The sequence below is a fragment of the Dreissena polymorpha genome, chromosome 8 (genome assembly GCF_020536995.1).
Source record: "Dreissena polymorpha isolate Duluth1 chromosome 8, UMN_Dpol_1.0, whole genome shotgun sequence".
Classification (NCBI taxonomy): domain Eukaryota; kingdom Metazoa; phylum Mollusca; class Bivalvia; order Myida; family Dreissenidae; genus Dreissena; species Dreissena polymorpha.
The window spans coordinates 72326487-72350031 of record NC_068362.1 but is presented as its reverse complement, the minus strand read 5'-3'; the positions used below and the strand labels follow the sequence as shown (position 1 = coordinate 72350031).

Genomic DNA, 23545 nt, shown 5'->3' with positions numbered 1-23545 from the left:
CAATAAAAGTGTATTAATCAAGATTTCAAGCCATTTAAGCTTCAGCCAATGGCAGAGATGCTGCTATCGCATCTTGGAACTATGTTACGTAATTTTATTGTTACAACCACCTCTGACAAGTATCAGGAACGTACAGCGGTACTTAAGGCAATTGTCTGACTCAGTTTCGCGTTTTTTTTCTAAATGTTTGAGATGGGATTTAAACACCGTGCTGAAAATCATGTTAACTAATGTATTCTTGAGGTTTGAGATTGACTCAACATTGAGTTTGAGAAAGAATCTTGAGGTTTGAGATTGACTCAACATTGAGTTTGAGAAAGAATCTTGAGGTTTGAGATTGACTCAACATTGAGTTTGAGAAAGAATCTTGAGGTTTGAGATTGACTCAACATTGAGTTTGAGAAAGAATAAGTGAGTCTCCTTACTGCTGAGACTTGAGTATTTTCGTGAGCTGACCAATATTATCAGTACTCATTTGAGTGGAAACTCAAAACTCATCTTCCCAGTTGAGCTACAAAATTGAGAATGTTCTTGGTACAAGGCCCAGTGTCTAGCACGTATTGGTACTACAAGTTCATGACATACTTACCATTGAGAATGTTCTTGATACAAGGCCCAGTGTCTAGCACGTATTGGTACTACAAGTTCATGACATACTTACCATTGAGAATGTTCTTGATACAAGGCCCAGTGTCTAGCACGTATTGGTACTACAAGTTCATGACATACTTACCATTGAGAATGTTCTTGGTACAAGGCCCAGTGTCTAGCATGTATTGGTACTACAAGTTCATGTTGATACAAGGCCCAGTGTCTAGCATGTATTGGTACTACAAGTTCATGTTGATACAAGGCCCAGTGTCTAGCACGTATTGGTACTACAAGGCCCAGTGTCTAGCACGTATTGGTACTACAAGGCCCAGTGTCTAGCACGTATTGGTACTACAAGGCCCAGTGTCTAGCACATATTGGTACTACAAGGCCCAGTGTCTAGCACGTATTGGTACTACAAGGCCCAGTGTCTAGCACGTATTGGTACTACAAGTTCATGACATACTTACCATTAAGAATGTTCTTGATACAAGGCCCAGTGTCTAGCACGTATTGGTACTACAAGTTCATGACATACTTACCATTAAGAATGTTCTTGATACAAGGCCCAGTATCTAGCACGTATTGGTACTACAAGTTCATGACATACTTACCATACAGAGTTATACCGTCACGATCCAGTTTTGGTGTGAGATCACTAAGGGTCTTGTTTCTGGCCTGTGTCCACCCCGTAGGCTCAAGTGCAAGCACTGACGTGTAACCTTTACCACTGAGTTGCATGTGCTCTTTCAAACCCTGCAATGAAAAAACCACTCATTTCAACTGCGTTCTGGGGTAATAGGGCTCAACGCATGTGCGTAGTGTCATCACAGATTTGCCTTTGCACAGGCTATTCAGGGACAACACTTTCTGCTGTTATTGTATTTTTCGTTTAAAGTGAGTCTCTTGTTAGCAAAAATCCAGTTTAAGTGTCATCCCTGATTAGCCTGTTCTATACACTTTTTTGTCTACCATATTAACTTTGTTAAAACAAATTCAAGTCAAGTACTAGTGTTGTAAATTGTAAAATTGAACTTAAAATTGTTCAAAGATTTCTAACAGGGTTACTGTTCATCCTAACAATCATATAAATAGTAGAAGGCAGCTGAGCAAAAAGAACATCAAATGTTCATCTGATGCTTTAAAGTTAATATAAATGTTAAGTTTACCTTAAAATGTAATCAAAATATTAACTAATTATTACATTATAAACACTTAGTTAATATACATTTACAAATGGTCACAATTGTAGGGATAGGACATTGACATATATAGGCACAGGATTGTGAACTACAATTATAGGCATAGAACATTCACCTATATAGTGGAAGGACATTGACCTATAAAGGCAAAGGGCAGTGGCATATATAGGCATAGGACAGTGATCTATGTAGGGATAGGACAGTAACCTTTAAAAGTGTAGCACAGTGACCTATATCGGCATAGGACAGTATCCTATATGGGCATAACACAGTGACTTATATAGGCATATAATAGTGACCATTATAGGCATATGGCATAAACCTCTATAGGTGTAGGACAGCGACCTATATAGGCACAGGACACAAACCACTGTAGGTGTAGGACAGCAACCTATATAGGCATAGAACAAACCCCTCTATAGGTGTAAGACAGCGACCTACATAGGCATAGGACATAAACCTCTATAGTTGTAGGACAGCGACCAATATAGGCATAGGGCATAAACCTCTATAAGTGTAGGACAGTAACCTTTATAGGCATAGGACATAAACCTCTATAGGTGTAGGACAGCAACCTATATATATGCATAGGACATAAACCTATATAGGTGTAGGGCAGCGACCTATATAGGCATAGGACATAAACCTCTATAGGTGTAGGGCCGCGACCTATATAGGCATAGGACATAACATTTATAGGTGTAGGACAGCTGCCTATATAGGCATAGGACATAAACCTCTATAGGTGTAGAGCAGTGACCTATATAGGCATAGGACATAATCTTTGATAGGTTTAGGACAATGACCTTTATAGGCATAGGACATAAACCTCTATAGGTGTAGGGCAGCGACCTATATAGGCATAGGACAGTGACCTATATCAAGACCCTGAAGAAGTGTTGAGTTTAAGATGATTATCTGTTGAAGACAAAAAGATATTTACATGCCTTCAAATCTGGGCACGTATTCATCAAACAATTCTTAGATTTAAATCTAAAAACAAGAGATGTGTTCGTCAGAAACACAATGCCCTCTATTGCGCCGCTTTGAAATATTTTTTTTGACCTTTGACCTTGAAAGATGACCTTGACCTTGAACTTCCACCACTCAAAATGTGCAGCTTCATGAGAACGCGGCTTTGATTTTTTTTTTAAACCTTTGACCTTGAAGGATGACCTTGACCTTGAAGGATGACCTTGACCTTGAACTTCCACCACTCAAAATGTGCAGCTTCATGATAACGTCGCTTTGATTTTTTTTTACCTTTGACCTTGAAGGATGACCTTGACCTTGAAGGATGACCTTGACCTTAATCTTCCACCACTCAAAATGTGTCGCTTCATGAGAACGCCGCTTTGAATTTTTTATATTTTTTTTTGACCTTTGACCTTGAAGGATGACCTTGACCTTGAACTTCCACCACTCAAAATGTGCAGCTTCATGAGAACGCCTATTTAAAATTTATAAAAAAATTGACCTTTGACCTTGAAGGATGACCTTGACCTTCCACCACTCAAAATGTGCAATTTCATGAGATACACATGCATGCCAAATATCAAGTTGCTATCTTCAATATTGAAAAAGTTATGGCCAATGTTAAAGTTTTCGGACGGACAGACGCCATATATTTGATATTTGACCTTGAAGGATGACCTTGACCTTCACCTTTCACCACTCAAAATGTTCAGCTCCATGAGATACACTTGCATGCCAAATATCAAGTTGCTATCTTCAATAGTGAAAAAGTTATGGCCAATGTTAAAGTTTTTTTGGGACGGACGGACAGACTGACATTCACACATACTGACATACTGACTGACGGACAGTTCAAATGCTATATGCCACCCTACCGGGGGCATAATAAAGAATAATTTTAATATTGTAATGTACTAAAACTACTTGAAAAGTCCAGTCTGGCATGGCAGTTAACTCCTTCCTTATATAATAATACGTTGAGAACAATATTTTAATGATATAAGCAACCAACATTTAAGCCTGTATATATATGCAAATTTTGAGGTAATTTTACTGATTCCAAGAATTTTCTTTATTCTCAAGTTTATATATGGTTTGGTTAATAGGGGCCCTGAACCTTACTTTTGAAGTATATATTAGGAACATAATTCTCCTATTATTGCAGGTAAGAATTAAGGTTACGGACCTGATAAAATTCAATTTTGAAATTGAATGTCTCAGCATGAATAGACATATAGATATGAAGTAGATGCACACAACGCTTGAACTAAATTTTTTCTTGTATGCAGGCCTTTACCAGAATTGTCTATGTACAAAACAGGGCATAAATCCGCTTCAATGCTGGTCACAGTTTAGGCAAAAAACAATTGATTTTATAGAATATCTCTGAAATCAGCTTTCAACAGACGAGAATATTCACTGACTACACAAGCAGATACCTTATGGTTGAGTTTGTTCATTGGTACAACATGTAGCCCCGAGTGATGCCAGCCCACGACACACCGTCTAAGGAGCAAGGGGTCTTCTAGACACATCAAAACACCCAACTTCTCCTTGGTTACACAAATCTTGCAATCCAAAGCCTCACTTATGGCTGAAAAGTGTATTACAGGGGGAGCCTTAATTAATCATTCTTAATAAAGTTGTATTCATGTCCCTTATATTAATAAATTTCACAGTATCATTCCATAGTTTAGCAATACAATACTCATAAAAAACACATCATAATGGAAAGGTTGTTTTCATACACACAAAAAATCAAAAATAATAAAGAACAAGGGCCAAAATTGTCACAAAACCAGGTTTTCATTGTGAAAAAAAATCTGATAAAGGGAGACAACTCAAACTGAACTTTTGAAATGAACAAACAAAATTAACCCCCTTTGTAAGTTTGTTTTAAAATAAATCTATTTTTAGTCGTGGCGACCTTGACATTGGAGATATTGATGTGATTCTTTCGTGCGACACACCGTCCCATGATGGTGAACAAATGTGCCAAATGATTTTAAAATCTCATAATGAATGACATAGTTATAGCCCAGGCAAGCTCATTTATGGCTATTTTTTACCTTTGAACTCAAAGTGTGACCTTGACCTTGGAGATATTGGCGTAATTTTTTCGCGCCACACACCGTCTAATGATGGTTAACAAATGTGCCAAATGATTTTAAAATCTCACAATGAACGACAAAGTTATGGCCCGGACAAGCTTGTTCCGCCCGCCCGCCAGCCAGCCAGCCCGCCCGCATTCGCCAATCTAATAACCAGTTTTTTCCTTCGGAAAACCTGGTTAAAAACAAGAGATGTGTTTTTCAGAAACACATTGCCCCCTACTGCTCCACTGTGAAGCCATATATTTGACCTTTTACCTTGAATGATGACCTTGACCTTTCACCACTAAAAATGTGCAGCTCCATGAAAAACACATGCATGCCTAATATCAAGTTGCTATCTTCAATATTGCAAAGGTTATGGGCAATGTTAAAGTTTTCGGACTGACGGACAGTTCAACTGCTATATGCCACCCTACCGTGGGCATAACAAGAGATGTGTTTGTCAGAAACACAATGTCCCCTACTGCGCCGCTTTGAAGCCATATATTTGACCTTGAAGGATGACCTTGACCTTTCACCACTCGAAAAGTGCAGCTCCATGAGATACACATGCATGCCAAATATTGAGTTGCTATTTTCAATATTGCCAAAAAATGATTCTTATAGAACAACTTGGTAGGGAAATAAGTAACTACTGCTGACTACACGTAAAATGAAGGAATAGCTTGTTTAATCAAACTTGGTTACAGTTTCACAAAATGACAAATTTCTTAAGAACTATCATAGCTTGATGAAACAAGAGATGTGTTTGTCAGAAACACAATGCCCCCTAACGCGCCGCTTTTTTTTTTTACCTTTGACTTTGAAGGATGACCTTGACCATGACCTTTCACCACTCAAAATGTGCAGCTCCTTGAGATACACATGCATGCCAAATATCAACTTGCTATGTTCAAAATTTCAAGTGTTATTGCAAAACTTTGCAAAACTTTACTGTAAGGTGAAAGTTTTGGGACAGAATGACAGACAGACAGAAAGAAAGAAAGAAAGAAAGAAAGAAAGAAAGAAAGAAAGAAAGAAAGAAAGAAAGAAAGAAAGAAAGAAAGAAAGAAAGAAAGAAAAAAAGAAAGAAAGAAAGAAAGAAAGAAAGAAAGAAAGAAAGAAAGAAAAAAGAAAGAAAAAAGAAAGAAAAAAAGACAGACAGGCCAAAAACAATATACCCCCGATCTATTGATCCGGGGGCATAAAAACTAATTAATACATTACATTTAAACAATCAAATTAACACTCTTGACTGAGTGAGATGTTAAACATATATGTTTTATTTATTGAAAATCCTCAATCCAATTGTAAAAATAATAAAGCATTTGCAACCCTTATCATCAGTTATCTATCAAAAACATGTATTATCAATACAGGGTTAGAACTAAGGTTCTTATTTAAAAACCTGCATTGTTTAGTGGTAACGCACTAGCTTTGCTTCTCTATTTATCATACCACCGCATTTACATCTGCCTGATTATGTTGCCTGACATATTTTTTTAAATCATGGTCAACAGGAAGTTCTTTTATAAGTCATGTGTGGAGGATGGTCATATTACTCGGAATCAACTATAAAGTCATCATTTTTAGTAAAATCGAATCAGATTCAACAAAATAAACAATTTGATAAAATTATTTATTGAAGTTTATACGTACCAGAAAATATCCTCTCCTTGCCGATAGTGTAAGATCCGCAAACAATCAGGGTGTTTCGATTCTTTGCCCTGGCCTCCTTGGCAAGCTTCACAGCGAACTGGATCACTTCCTCTTGTGGCGGGAACACATACTGCGGGTCACAGTATCTGTGGGACACATGATAGCATATATAAGTGTCACCACTGCATTTTACAATAAACACGCACTTAATTAAAATGTGCTCAATTTGTTTTATGGATTTAGGGTAAGGGTAATTAGTAACAGGCGATTGCCAATAATTTAAGTGAATCAAATTTTGGGAAACAGTTAGAGACTTGGAAAACTATTGTAAACATATTCAAAATATTGATCCCTCCTAGAAATTTTAAGCTAACAAGATAATTGAAACAAACCAATTTCAAACATCAATGTCACTTAACATTTTCAAACATTTACTCAAGTGACACGAATTATACAAACATGTAAAGCTTGGCTAGCGGTATATTCTTTATGTATATGATAAGGTGATTTTTTATTAAGTGCAACAAGATAGCCTCCCATGTAACAAAAGCATGTTGATCAGATATATAAGTGACAGAATCAGATCTATACAGAGACGTAGAGAAGTTGTCATTATTTTTTTGTTAATTCCATATGAGGGGTGCTCTATGAAAAGGGGGTTTAATGCATACGAGTAAAGTGTCATCCTAGATTAGAAATCTAATCCCTAATCAGGGATGACACTTTCCATCTCAACAGGAATTTTGCTAAGAGACTCTTTAAACAAAAAATATCATAAAAGTGAAAATTGTTGTCCCTGATTAGCCTGTGCACGACAACATCTGGACCGTTTAGTTCCCTTTGATTAACTATACTATCTGTATGCACCAGTGGGGGTTTCTTAAGATATGTAGCACAACATTGCTTCTTTGTGTTATCGGGTCTCTGATGTATATCCAATAGTAGCGGAGCCAATCACTGGCTTCCTTATGTTGTGCACACCGTGTCACGGTTTTCAAGCTCAATTTACCCTATGTTTATAACCTGCACAATTTTGTTCACACACCATTCCTCGATAAATCTACGGACAGATTACCACACTAACCAATAGGATATTTAACTGAAAATCAGATTACTGACACGCGCCACAAGGATATCTCACTGTTTTTGAATATTCTACAGTTCGGATCACAGACATGAATAACGTGTTAAATATACATATATTGCTTTTACTTACATGCATCTATCGCTTGTTTACTTCGATCCCTATTTTTCCTAAACTGTCTTTCTTATTCCCTTTCCCCCCATAAATAACAATATCATGTGAGAAATCAATACATAAAATTCAGTTTTGAACTATTCCTCCTTTGGATACTAACAACCCCTTATTCCCCCTCTCCCACAGAATTGCCTCCTTCTCAACTCTCCTATTTTCCACTCTTCCTCCCCTAAACTTACTCTTTCACTCCTACCTTATTGTCATGAATTTGTTGTTTCACCATGTGCTTTGTAGGCTTTGGTCAGTTTGGGAGCAATTAGGAGGTAATTGTTTTGATTGTATCATTTTCTATTTAACTGTGTACACATACAAGTTTTCTGATCTTTGTAGTTCTAATTTCAAGTATGATTTTGAATATACAGAAGGGGACTAGAGGTAAGGGGGCACCCATAATATGTGAAGCCTTGGGCCCCAAAACAGCTTATTCCGGCCCTGCATATGCTCACTAAAACCTTGCCGTATTATGTATAAGCTACAAATATCATTTTTAAAAAGGACATGTAGGTCAATATGAGATTTCGATTATCTTTATCCTACATTTCTCTAACATCCTTACGTAGTATCTAGAAACAGAGCGTTGACTTTCACGTTACACAGTTCTGTGTAGCATTCCATACTTCGACTGGCCCGGAAATCACCCGTGTGGAGATGTACCTTTCCTGTTTTCAGTCTGAAGAGGATCAAGACGGCACCAGGACAGCTATAAATAGAACCAGACAATAGGCTGAACCCTTTACCACTCAAAAACAAAGTGAAAACGGCTATATGCAGCCAGCATCAAACGAGAACAGCCTTGATATTTATTGAGTCCTATGCTACGCTTTTTGTACATCAGTGTCTGGATACATACTGATTTGCCTCTAGAAGCGTGACAGACACCCCGTCTATTTCAGAGGTCGTATTCAGCTGCAGTGGATGCACACACTTCCTGTCCACACCAAGCTGCTTGCACACCAGATTAGCAGTGATCTGCAACAACAAGGAGCTTTACACTAAAAGATATTGTCGTACAAAGTGAGTGAGATCCAAGACCAAGATTGGAAGCAGTGAGGAGCTCAACTCCGACAGATCATTTTGATCACAATATTTGTTTAAGTCAAGTTGAAAATCTTGTTTAATTAAGAAATTGGAAAAAACGTTTTCTGATTTCACTAGTTCCTTAGCAACACTATAAAATAAGCGCTTACATATACATGTATGTATTAAAATAAATTTTAGACACTAATTAGAAGCTTTTTGAATACTTACCCCATGACCTGTATACACACAGCTTAAACAGATCTTAATAAAGTTCTCTTTTGAAGACAAATGTTACCTTTATCTTCAATCTGGTAAATATGTGTCTTGTTCTGTGAAAGCTGGTCATAATGCATGTGCGTAAAGTGTTGTCCCAGATCAGCCTGTGCAGTCCGCACAGGCTAATCAGGGACGACACTTTCCGCCTAAACTTGATTTTCGGTAAGAAGGGACTTCCTTGAAACTAAAAATACCATTAAAGCTGAAAGTGTCGTCCCTGATTAGCCTGTGCGAACTGCACAGGCTAATCTGGGACGACTTTTTACGCACATGCATTATGCCCAGTTTTGTCAGAACAAGACACTTATTGTACCGTTATCTTTACTGTATTACTCTGTTTAACATTTCCGAACAATACAATATCTCAAACAGGCATCAGCATTAAAATGGTTTTGTCTTAAGATCAAGAGCTTACAAATGAATGCATTTGGAAGCGGAAATATAAACAAAACTAAAACATTGAACATATTTTGGGATTTTATTTAAGAGGCTATACAATCACCACCCACAATACCTGACTGCAGTAAATATTGCCCATGAACTTCTTGTTGAGACCCATGTAGTGGTCATAATGGAAATGGGACAGGAAGTAGGCAGTGCAGTCTGGAATTAATCCATACCGGAATGCATCCACTGTGAAACTGGTACCTGACACAGGAAGTTAATCATCGCATTAAATTTCAACACAGAAGCGCATTCTAGTATATAAACAAGCAAATTCGTAGAATTGATATCCCCCGCAAGATATGCTTTGTTTGAGGATGGGTGCAAATCGGACGGATGAACATACGCCAAAGCACTTCCAAGATATGGCTCCGGACACAAAAGTGACGGACGGGCGGACAGCCGGACGGACAGGGCCAAAACAATATCCCTCCGCCTCTGGCGGGGGATATATACTCATACCAAGTTTCAATGAAATCCGCCAAAGCGCTTTCAAGATATGGCTCCGGACAAAAAAGTGCCTATAGTAAAAATCATTTTTTAAAGATACAAAGGGCCATAAGTCTGTTTTTAACAAATGGTATACAATGCCATTTGGCGTGCATCATCCTCTTATGCATATACATACTCATACCAAGTTTCAATGAAATCCGCCAAAGCGCTTCCAAGATATGGCTCCGGACACAAAAGTGCCTATAGTAAAAAGCATTTTTTCAAGATACAAAGGGCCATAACTCTGTTTGTAACAGATGGTGTTCAATGCCATTTGGTGTGCATCATCCTCTTATGCATATATATACTCGTACCAAGTATCAATGAAATCCGCCAAAGCGCTTCCAAGATATGGCTCCGGACACAAAAGTGCCTATAGTAAAAAGCATTTTTTAAAGATACAAAGGGCCATAACTCTGTTATTAACAGATGGTGTACAATGCCATTTGGCGTGCATCATCCTCTTATGCATATATATACTCATACCAAGTATCAATGAAATCCGCCAAAGCACTTCTTAGATATGGCTCCGGACACAAAAGTGCCGGCCGGACAGCCGGACGGACGGACAACGCCAAAACAATATCCCTCCGCCTCTGGCGGGGGATAAAAAGTCTAGGTATGGAGGTAGAGCAGGGAAATGTTCTAATCTCAATGTACACATCTAGGACTGAAATATTGTTAATCAAATACAATAGTTGTATGCTCAAACTTCATTAAAACACATATTACTTTTTTTAGCAAACATTAATTTTAACTTTGTATTGCACTCAAATCTTAAACTGTCTTTTCCAATTACTTCAAGGTCATTAACAACAAGATGTGTGTTTGTCAGAAACACTATGTCCCCTTTTGCGCCGCTTTGAAGCTATATATTTGACCTTTGACCTTGAAGGATGACCTTGACCATTCACCACTCAAAATGTGCAGCTCCATGAGATACACATGCATGCCAAATATCAAATTGCTATCTTCAATATTGCAAAAGTTATTGCAAATGTTAAAAAGTTGGGGCAAACAAACAAACACACAAACAAACCAACAGACAGTGCAAAAACAATATGTCCCCCACTATAGTTTTACGGTTTTGGCCAAACCATTTTAAAATGTTTTCAAAATTGAACATTAAACATGTAAAAGTATTAAGTTTTAAACAAGCCGTCGTTCCAGCAGTGGAAGTGTGGCCTCACTTTAAAGCATTGCATTCCAACCCGCAAGGTATCAGGGTCAGTTCGCGGCCAGTAAAAGAATCGTTATGTAATAAAGACGCTATCGCGTGAAGTAGGTGAACTGGAATTTTCTTTAGATCAGAAATATGTTAAATGAAGATATTCAGCGATATTATTATGGTATGTCAATAATAGATTCTTAATATGTTTTCAACAATACCATGATAAATATTATATTTGATTAATTTAACAAGAATAATTCCACCATATTGACTAATGTATCAAGCATGAGCCGATGATTCTCGATACTGTTAATAATCAAATCAAATAGCAATGCCCCACAAACCACTAAAACAGGTTTGTTCGAAGAACTTGCGTATAAATATATAAAATATGTACGGTTACTTCGTGTGTGGCCGGTTAACTCATATGTATTAATTTCACTTCCATTCTTCTTTTGGTTTTCTGTTTTGTATCTATAGGTTTATGACCAGCAATATGTAATAATGTAAAAAAAGTCACGAAAACTATGCTTAACATCCCGTACTGCGTGTGATGCAGCTAAGGCCTGCTCAGAAAAAGACATTCGCTTTCTTTGATCTCATTCATTGAACTCTTTACCTTTCACCAACTCCAACCACAATCAACGCCGTATATCTTTTTTGAAAAATATTTCTTGTATGTATATAAACCAAGAGCAATAACTCTCAAGTACCTGATGCAAATGTTGGTTATCAAATTTGGCCTATATATTTTATGTCAAGAAACATGTGCAGAAATGTTGGTGGAGGTTCTTTGAAAAATTTATATTTTAGAGAGCGGAAACAATAAATTTGTAAGCTTCTAACCCACCCATCCTAAGGTTGTTCATGGAATACTTCTCTTCAAGAGACAGATAAATAAAATATATCGAATTCTGATTGAAGCTGGTCAATATTAAAGGTCTTGGTCAGTTACTATATATAAAGACACCAAACACACACTTAATGTTTTATCTTTTATATCCAGTGTCCTACAAATCAATAACCTGGAGACTAAGGGATACCAACAATTCGTATTGGAAACTCCAAGCATTAGTCTGGCAGGCAACTCATTTAAGGATCTAGAATTAGTATTTGGCTATGCTTTGATAAACGCAGGGTTGGCACCAATCGACCGCCCCCGGTTTTAACCGGCGGTTTTTACCGGTTAAAACCGCCCCGGTCAATACTCCCAAAGTGGTCATTACTGGTCAATACTGGTCGATTGAACTTTACCCCCAATTTTGATTAATATTCCACGCTTAATTAAGCAAAATTGATAATATAAATTAAACAGACATGTTGCCAATAATGTCTTACGCTATTAAAACCCACTATTTTATACCTGTTCATGCAATTTGTAGGCCAATCTCTCAAAATTTTGCGAATGAGTCAAGTTGGTCAATTGGATTTTGCTGGTCGATTGAATTTTTTTCCCCAATTCTAACGAATTATGAATGCTCAGAAAATTCTGTGCTTGATTCAACAAGAGCCTGTCAATTACTGTGTATTACTTGTTCCTCATGCCCCACTGTCTCCACAGTCTTTCACAGTCTTCAAACCTATACAGGTTAGGGCACCCAAAACTGATAATAGGGCCTTACATGGCACCTTTGACACAACCCTTACTTGTCATGTATTCTTGCCTGGATTTCTTTAACAAAATAGTGAAAAAATATTTTATTTTACCATTGATATAAAAAAAAAACTGAATAAGAAATAATTATTAAAAGAAAGAAATAATTGAAAAGAAGAGTCTAGAGTAGACCCACAATTGGTAAACATTATTTGTTGCCAAAATCAAGAACTTTGATTGCTTATTCATTTGAAGACCAATTGAACTTTAAAATAAGAAAACCCTCTTAATATAGAAAGGAGACAAGTTAGAAGTAACTATTAAATTAATAACATTAATAGCAAGTTATCTCATTTTGTTTGAGTGAAATGAAATAGCCTAAGGGCAGATTTGCTTCATTGTCACTATCAGAGACATACCAGTGCATGCATTTTATTACCAATTATATAAGGCTTAGGGGCCAGATCATTTATGACCCTAGAAACCACAAGAGTTCTGTTTGTCCATCAGCTTATCAAATAGATATATCAATAGATCAGTAAAATACTATGGTAACTACAATAGTAATAATACTTCAGTATCAGATGTGATACACTGAGATAAAGATATTGCCTTAGTTCTTTTGTATTTGAGACCGTTTCAATAAATAATAAAGAAGTATTTTTTACAGCTTTAAAGCTTTTTTTTACAATAGATAACTCAAAAAAAAGTTTATCAATTACAGAATAATGATTGCTTTAATATAGAATAGCTTAAATTCTTCCTTTGTCATGTTTAAATGCTACAATTTTCAATCGACCTGTATTGACCAATAATGACCAGTAATGACCAGTATTGACCGGTTTTAACCGGGTATTGACCGCCGGCCCGGTCAATACTCAATTGACCGGTCAATACTCAATTGACCGGTCAATATGCCAACCCTGGATAAACGCCTTGCTTTGAAAGCATATATCACAGTAGACACCTGGCTGCAGGAGTCTAAAAATCCCAGTGTGTATTGGTTTTAATCCGATTAATTACCTAATCAAACTGTTCTGTACCTGGGTCCAGTTGTTTAACCCTTTCCCACTCAGAAGCAAAGTGAAAATGGTGTGCAAAAGCATAAAACCAGAACAGCCTGCGAGCAACTGGCAGTCTGTTCCGGTTTAAGCTGTTTGCTGCTTATCAGTATCTAAGGGTTGGAAATGAAACCTTTAAAACTTGAATCTAGTAAGAAAGGTCTTAAATTGAATTTAACTTTCAAAGGGGCTTCATGTTGTCCAAAATACGTATCTAAGTGGTAAAGGGTTAAATGTCTGATTGTCGTAAAAACTCCAAATGATTCTTATACATGGACAACTGAAATGTAATATTTAATGCAATTCATAGGATCAGGCTTTTGAGAGTAAACTTTCTGAAACGCTCACTAACCATTAGGAAAGAATTATGAACAAGCAAATTCGTTGAATTGACATCCCCCGCCAATATGCATCTGGACACAAAAGTGTTATATTTTACACTCAAAAAAGCATTTTTTCAAGACACAAAGGGCCATAACTTCGTTATTAACAGATGGTGTACAATGCCATTTGGCAAGCATCATCCTCTTATCCATATATATACACTAATACCAAGTTTCAATGAAATCAGCTTAAGCACTTCCAATATATGGCTCCGGACACTAAAAAAAAGCATTTTTTCAAGATACAAAGGGCCATAACTCCGTTATTAACAGATGGTGGACAATGCCATTTGGCGTGCATCATCCTTTTATCCATATCTATACTCATACCAAGTTTCAACAAAATCCGCCAAAGCACTTCCAAGATATGGCTCCGGACGGACGGACAACGCCAAAACAATATCCCTCCGCGGCTCCGCCTATGGCGGGGGATTATTAGCTTAATTAACTATTTATTGATATGATAAGTTGTATAATGTGAGAAAACATATGTGGCAAAAAAACTTTTATTTATTTTAAAAAGCCCAACATTATAATACTTCACTTATATAGTCAGTTGTGTACTTATTTTAATATTGTTTTGTTTTAAAATAGTGACCTCATGGCTTGCTTGATTGATTTTTACTGAAAATAATAAACAAGAGCACCGCCTTGCGGGTGCAGACCGCTCATCTATTTTCTTTTTAAAGGTGAAGGGACTCTCATTTTCAATCACAAAGGAGGGAGGAGTGGAGTGAAGAGGGGTGTATAGTGTGGGGTTGTGGACATTTATTACATTATCTTCCAAAAAAGCGAAAAAAAAAAAAAAAAAAAAAAAAATCGGGGGGGGGGGGGGGGGGGGGGGGGGGGGTTTGGGTGCGATGGTTGGACGGTATTTCAAAAATAACCGTTTTAAAAAAAAAATGGGGGGGGGGTATAGTGTGAGGGTGTGGTGATAATTTGTGAGATGATCTTAAAAAAAAAAAAAAAAAAAAATCAAAAAAAAAAATTGGGTGGGGTGGGGTGGGGGGGTGGGGTGGGGGTATAGTGTGAGGGTGTGGTGGTCATTTGTGAGATGATCTTTAAAAAAAAAAAAAAAAAAAAAAAAAATAGGGGGGGGGAGGGGGGAGGGGGGGAGGAGGGCACGGGGGATGGTTTGGGTGAAGTCTATTGTGGTATGTCAGGTAAGAGTAGTTTCATCAAAGTATCAATCAAATCTAATCATAAATAAAGAAGTTATGGCAATTTTAGCAAAATTTAATAATTTGACCTTGAGAGTCAAGGTCATTCAAAGGTCAAAGTAAAATTCAAGTTGCCAGGTACAGTAACCTCATGATAGCATGTAAGTATTTGAAGTTTGAAAGCAATAGCCTTGATACTTAGAGTGGATCGAAACACAAAATTTAACCATATATTAAAAGTTACTAAGTCAAAAAAGGGCCATAATTCCGTAACAATGACAACCAGAGTTATGCAACTTGTCCTTTTACTGTACCCTTATGATAGTTTGTGAGTGTTCCAAGTATGAAAGCAATATCTATGATACTTTAGGGGTAAAGTGGACCAAAACATAAATCTTAACCAAATTTTCAATTTTCTAAGTATAAAGGGCCCATAATTCCGTCCAAATGCCAGTCAGAGTTACATAACTTTGCCTGCACCGTCCCCTTATGATAGTTCATAAATCTTGCAAGTATGAAAGCAATAGCTTTGATACTGTAGGAATAAAGTGGACCTAAACACAAAACTTAATCAAATTTTCAATTTTCTAAGTATAAAAAGGGCACATAATTCTGTCAAAATGCCAGTCAGATTACATTACTTTGCCTGCACAGTCCCCTTATGATAGTTAGTAAGTGTTGCAAGTATGAAAGCAATAGCTTTGATGCTTAAGGAATAAAATGGACCTAAACACAAAACTTAACCAAAATTGTCAATTTTCTAAGTATAAAAAGGGCTCATAATTCTGTCAAAATGCATGCCAGAGTTATCTAACTTTGCCTGCCCAGTCCCCTCATGATAGTAAGTAAGTGTACCAAGTTTGAATGCAATAGCATTGATACTTACTGAGAAAAGTGGAACTAAACGCAAAACTTAACCAAAATTTTCAATTTTTTAAGTATAAAAAGGGCACATAATTCTGTCAAAATGCACGCCAGAGTTATCTAACTTTGCCTGCCCAGTCCCCTCATGATAGTAAGTAAGTGTACCAAGTTTGAATGCAATAGCATTGATACTTACTGAGAAAAGTGGAACTAAACGCAAAACTTAACCAAAATTTTCAATTTTTTAAGTATAAAAAGGGCACATAATTCTGTCAAAATGCACGCCAGAGTTATCTAACTTTGCCTGCCCAGTCCCCTCATGATAGTAAGTAAGTGTACCAAGTTTGAATGCAATAGCATTGATACTTTCTGAGAAAAGTGGACCTAAACGCAAAACTTAACCGGACGCCGACGCCAACGCCAACGCCAACGCCAACGCCGACGCCGACGCCGACGCCGACGCCGACGCCAAGGTGATGACAATAGCTCATAATTTTTTTTCAAAAAATAGATGAGCTAAAAAATGGTAAAAGATTTTCAAGTATATTTTCACTATAATGAATGAAGTATTACACATGTGTGACTTAACTAATTTAGTACATTGCTTTCAGAACAAGGCAATGGTAATGCTGACGATACTGTGCAAATCAGATAAAATAATATAAACTTCTACATCAACTAAATTTTATGATTTTATGACCGGTATTGACCACAGCAACTGAGAATACCAAGTTTAATAGTTGCATGAGATTGTTTTATACATGTTTTATTTGTTACATTTAAAAGCAGTCCACATGAATTGCTCATAATAAAGTTACAATAAATTCTAAATGAATACTTGCCTTTCTGTTCATAAACAAAACAGAACATAACAGTGAATGATATTACTTGAAAAATTACATATTAACATTACATAAACAAATCACAAAAAATAACAAAAAAAACACAGTTCATGCAAAAGTTACTAGGCTACCAAGTCAAAAATTGGGTAGCCCAGTCACTGTTTGTATCTGTTGCAACTACTGAGATCTGGAGTTAAGATCCCCAGATAAATTACTCACATAAAATATATTTTTTTAATTTGTGACATTTTGTTCAATGCCTGATCTTTTATCATCTCAAAGATGATAGAAGATTCAATACCAGCAAAAAGACTATACCTACCCGGTATTTTCTTATAAAACGGACACTGTCGTGAACTGCTATTGCCAGATAGTGAAGTGCCCTCACTTGTGACAGAATCTATACTTCTACCCCACTCTTGTTGTTTCGCAGGAGCAGTAGAGACGCCAGACATGTTATGATAAACAAACCTGCTGCTTGCCATTAAAATATCTGCAGCATTTTTACGAATTTGGTTGACTTTTACAGCAACATAGTTCATCAAACCGCCATCTGTGGAAACTCTATCAATGACCGCCCTTTTATTTTTCACAGAATCGCCAGGACTAGCACTACAGCCAGTGACATCCTCTTCAAAACTGCCTTCATCATTTTCCGAACAAAATCCACCCCCTTGGTCTGTGGGTATCTCAGGTAATCCTATGGATCCAATCTTTGAAAACGTATTTTGTGACACTGTACATATTTCTTGGATGAGAAATTCAGGAGTGTTTGTACATATCCCATGATTTACACTCACAGAACGTTTAGAAAGTGTTTCTTGACAATGGCTATTACCTCTTGAGTTACTGAGTGATATGTTTACCTGCTTAACATTAGCATCAGACACTTTAGGTGAAAACATTTCCATTGTCTCACATGACTTGTTAACACCCTTAGAATCGTCGTTGACACCTGCAGAAACAGATTTTTTGGCACATTCAGACTCATAAGCAGTGCAGTTCAGGCAACATTTTCCATCTGAAGTCATTTTAGCAAAATCATCACTACTGCTACTGTCTGTACGAATAACAATATCTTCTGACTTCACACTTTTAAAAAATGAAGTCAAGCTCCTTTGCCCACCAGCTAAACCCTTCAGCTTCTTACTTTTACTAGTTTCATCAGGCATTTTACTTGTATTCCTTCTTTTTGGACCTTTTCCAGATTCTGTTTTAAATACCTTTATCTTATTATTTAAATTGCTTTGACCTTTTAGCATGCACTCAATTAACGATGACTCATCGTCTGCTTCAGATGACATATGAGTCTCAGAAATATGTCTCTCCGTCTGACATCCAGTTGGACTTTCTCTGTCTGTATCTTTATCCTCATTTGCAGACTTCAATGTTGTAATATTCCTCGTTACACAAGCATCATCTGTATTCCCTGATTCAAGTAGGCGCCTTTTTTTGGCAAAAAATCCAATACCAGAATCTGTTGTGCTTTCATCAAAATTGAGAGGAACCTTACTTTTAGCAAGGCTTTCATTTATTTGCTTTGATTTATCTCTCCTTCTGTTCGGTTCACTTTGATCATTCACCAGAATATTTTTTTCAGAAGCATAACCTTTTGTGCAGTTTTTCTGAACTCTACTTGTGGAATCATTTATTGTCATCTTCTTCCCAGCAAGATCAATGGAGTGAGCTGAAGTACGAAACAATTTAACAATTTTCGAATTTTTGCCTTCAGAACCCCCATCCTCTTCTTTGCTCAATTTCATTAAAACTTTACTGACAGATTCTTTGGCTTGATTTCTATTTTTAGCATCCATGAGCTCATTGTCAATTTCTCCTGTATCTTCTGACCTCTCTTCGCCATCCACATCTTGTAGCATCTGACTGACTGTCCGGTCTTCATCGTGTACATCAAAGATGTCCTCTATACTCTGATCCGTATTATTGGATGTGCACAAAATTAAATCACTAGCGTTCACCCTGGTAATAACTTGAGATTCTTCTTTGTGTGTATCTCCTTTGTGTTGAGTGATATTGGAGAGATTTGTAATTTTTACAGCTGTTAAAATCTCTCTTTTACAATCCAGTTCATCAGAGCAACATGTGTCACCATCAGACGCTCCACGGAATAACTTGCGAACCTCCGAATGCTCTGACGAGTTTCTCCTTTCTCTCTTCTCATTATCCTTCAAAACATCCATTTCAGATTCACTACTCAGCTGAATAACAGATTTATTGCTCTCACTAGACAATTTTCTAACTTTTCGCCCTCTTATCAGGTCTAAGCTCGACTCCGAATCACTGCTGCTCGGAACAACAGGTTTTATGTCAGCAATAAGTTGTGTGGAACCCCTGTGCAACAATCGTCCACTAGCCAGGTCCATAGCGGGCAAACTATCGTCCGTGTCAAGGTCACACACATCTTTATCCGACCTATGGGCATTGCTCACTGGACTCACAGAGTCTAAGGTTTGCGAACAGGCTGAGGAACTTCCAGGCACGTGAATCTTGGTCTTGCCTGTCATGGTAGATGGTGGTTCATCAAACTGTAGTTTAACTTTGGCACTACCAATGTCACCTAGAAAAGAAGAATTCACCTACAATTATAAAATAAATTCACACAAAACAATTGGAATAATTGGTGTGTATTTAATGTTCTGTTATGGATTGAGATCACATACATAAGTTGTTTTGTTAATTTTATACCCAAGATATGTCAGTAGGAAGGATTGCCCCCACCCCCCTCCCTCCCTTTTATTGTCTACAAACTCCACTATCTCAATTAATTAAATCTCTCTATACATAAAACATTCAATAACAAAATTTAGAGGTGTTTCAGTTCACATTCTAATAAACATGTTAATTAAGGTTCAGCCTTTTTGTGCAATACTGTGAAACCATTATTAATCGTTGAGGCATTAATTTTTGTGTATTTTGTCAGTCGACTGATTGACAAATTAAGGATCATAACGAACAATTAACCACCACGCAGCAGATCTAGATCAATGACAATAAACAAATTAAACAAGAGATGTGTTCGTCAGAAACACAATGCCCCCTTTTGCGCCGCTTTGAAATAAAAAAAATTTTTTTTACCTTTGACCTTGAAGGATGACCTTGACCTTGAACTTCCACCACTCAAAATGTGCAGCTCAATGAGATACACATGCATGCCAAATATCAAGTTTCTATGTAAAAATAATGCAAAAGTTATGGCCAACGTTAAACTTTTTTTTCGGACGGACGGACGGACAGACTGACATACACACATACTGACGGACAATTTAACTGCTATATGCCACCCTATCGGGGGCATAAAAATGACGTTGTGTGATTAACACCTGTCATTCTGTGCATTAATTACAAATAAATAAAGAACATATTGATTTGTGTTTGGTTGTTTGCGTTACCTATAATACAGGTGTGCAAATAGCTTGTGTTTCACTGTTCTGTGTAAGGGCTATCAATATTTAAATCATTGACAGCTTTTACAAGTTTTACGATACACGTTTCAAACCATTGTTATTTGAAGACAATATAAATTTAAATATTGTCTGCAAAAATGCAATTGAAAACGTAATAGGTAAAGAAAAATAAGCAATTATGACGATTAGTTCCATCCAAACGTAGGGTAATTGTTTACAGAAATTCACTTTCATTTTTGTGAGATATTCGGGAAATACCAGGTAAGCACGTTTTTTGCATGACTTAGTATGACGCAATAAAACATTGCTTTGTATCCTATTGCATTCAATTTAATTTAAACTCACTCGTCCATTGGTTGTTACAATTAAATCTGAACCGTGCCCTATAAAATCGCTGTCCTATAATGCACTGTTCATTTTATACTTCTGAAAAGAGGCATATGTTTGTGTTTATGAAATTCTTAAACACATTATCAAGATTAGGACCCCGTCATCTGCGTTATATTGAGTTACAGTGTATTAATTTAAATTTGATTTATTCATTGACTTTATTTAACAAGATATGTGTTAGTCAGAAACACAATGCTCCCTACTGCGCCACATTAAAATAAAATTTATATTTATCATTTGGCAGGTATAGAAATCATCTCCCTTTATTACTTCCCTTGAATTTTGTCCAATCCAACCGGGGGGGGGGGGACATAAGTCAACAGGAATGTAGTGAACATCAAAGAATTATAATTATATCAATAAAAAAAACACTTTGAAAAATCAATAATTTTGGTTATAAATAATCAAAACAACGGCTGTTTGTAAAACATGCATGCCCCCCATATGGGCTCTCCGTTGTAGTGAGAGCCATTGTGTGAATATGTTTTTTGTCACTGTGACCTTGACCTTTGACCTGAAAATCAATAGGGGTCATCTGCCAGTCATGATCAATGTACCTATGAAGTTTCATGATCCTAGCCATAAGCATTCTTGAGTTATCATCCGGACACCATTTTACTATTTCGGGTCACCGTGACCTTGACCTTTGACCTAGTGACCTGAAAATCAATAGGGGTCATCTGCGAGTCATGATCATTCTATCTATCAAGTTTCATGATCCTAGGAATAAGCGTTCTTCAGTTATCATCCGGAAACCATTTTACTATTTCGGGTCATCGTGACCTTGACCTTTGACCTAGTGACCTGAAAATCAATAGGGGTCATCTGCGAGTCCTGATCAATCTACCTATCAAGTTTCATGATCCTAGGCCTAAGCGTTCTTGAGTTATCATCCGGAAACCATCTTACTATTTCGGGTCACTGTGACCTTGACCTTTGACCTAGTGACCTCAAAATCAATAGGGGTCATCTGCGAGTCATGATCAATCTACCCATCAAGTTTCATGATCCTAGGCCTAAGCGTTCTTGAGTTATCATCCGGAAACCATTTTACTATTTTGGGTCACCGTGACCTTGACCTTTGACCTAGTGACCTCAAAATCAATAGGGGTCATCTGCGAGTCATGATCAATGTACCTATGAAGTTTCATGATCCTAGGCCCAAGCGTTCTTGAGTTATTGTCTGACAACCACCTGGTGGACGGACCGACCGACAGACCGACATGAGCAAAGCAATATACCCCCTCTTCTTCGAAGGGGGGCATAATAATAAATCTGTACAGTAACTGTGAAAAGAACTTCAATTCTTGGTAAGGAAATATATAATATGTGATTTATAATTATATAAATTACTTCCCTTGAAAATAATTGTCTGTAACAAATCTCTATTTTTAGTAGCACATAATTAAAAGCCCTTACCGTGACTGTATATTCACCACTCAAAATGTGCAGATCCATGAGATACACATGCATGCCAAATATATAAAGTGGCTATGTTCAATATTGAATAATCTTCTCCCTTTTTGAAGCTTATTACTTCCCTTAAATCTGTAGTTTTTACCGTAGACCGTAAAGGATGACCTTGACCTTTTACCACAATGTGTTTGTCAGAAACACAATGCTGCCTGCCTACTGCGCCGCTTTTATTTATTTAACAAAAATATATACGTGTGCAGGTCAGATAGCTATGTCCATTTAAAGCTTATTACTTCCCTTGACTTTGTTTTTTCGACCCTAGACCTTGAAGGATGATATTCACCTTGAAATTTTACCACTCAAAATGTGCAGCTCCATGAGATACACATGCAGGCCAAATATAAAGGTGCTATCTTCAATATTTTAAAAGTTATGGCCAATGTTTAAGTTTTTCGGACGGACGGACAGACTGATATACTGACTGAAGGACAGTTCAACTGCTGTATGCCACCCTACCGGGGGCATAAAAAGACATTTCAGACAAACACCTGTTCTTAAAATGATCAAATATTTACGATGCAGAACTGAGCTAGGTAGTTTGCTAACACTAATTATAACCAATAATGTTCGAACCTTCTCTAATGGTTGCCGATAAAGGTAAGATTGTGATCAGTTTGGCCATGATAGTAATGGAATAGGACCAATTGGCTTCACTATTTCAAACACTCTTTAAGGGTTATTCTGTCCCACTAATCCACTAACAACAACAACAATCCGCTAACCATAATCATAAACATTTCAATGGCATACGATAATGGGGGCCCATTACTGATCACCTGATAAGAAAAGACTAGTATATTGGCATATGACAAACAGGCCCACCTTCAAGATACTCCCAAGTGTCCTCCATCTTTTCCCTCCACGATTTATCGCAACTGCGATATATTTCGGACATATTTTTTTTATATATTTTGCTCAAAGTCATAAATCATCGAATTTAGGTGCTGGCAAGTCTTTTTTTTAATGACAAAATTTCGTGCAAGCGAAAATAAATGGTTTCACAGTACCTTTTTGAGTAACTTTCCACAGAAAAATCAGAACATGGACTGATTGACAAGTAAACTGAGGAGCTGCGCCATGAGCGCATGATACGCCCGTCGTTCGCCAATGAAGTAGTAAGGTAATAAATAACCCTTTGAATCATTTTTTTACTTCAGTTTATTTGTATTTGA

The 23545-nt window shown here is 37.0% G+C and overlaps 1 protein-coding gene across 6 annotated transcripts in view; it reads right to left on the bottom strand.

Moving 5' to 3' along the window:
* The window catches only part of LOC127841335 (uncharacterized), a 67582-nt gene that overhangs the window by 8587 nt on the left and 35450 nt on the right, over nt 1-23545 (bottom strand). For 5 of the 6 annotated variants that reach the window (XR_008030921.1, XR_008030922.1, XR_008030923.1 and 2 more), the window contains exons 5-12: nt 17408-19660; nt 9589-9722; nt 8629-8747; nt 8335-8478; nt 6521-6666; nt 4208-4362; nt 2116-2184; nt 1206-1347 (exon numbers count right to left, since the gene is read on the bottom strand). Coding sequence is in view for 3 of the 6 variants with exons in the window: in XM_052370067.1 (XP_052226027.1) it covers nt 1206-1347; nt 2116-2184; nt 4208-4362; nt 6521-6666; nt 8335-8478; nt 8629-8747; nt 9589-9722; nt 17408-19660 (3162 nt within the window). In the remaining 3 variants the exon portion in view is untranslated. The remainder of the gene's footprint in view (nt 1-1205; nt 1348-2115; nt 2185-4207; nt 4363-6520; nt 6667-8334; nt 8479-8628; nt 8748-9588; nt 9723-17407; nt 19661-23545) is intronic. The other variant, XM_052370068.1, reaches the window with a different exon arrangement.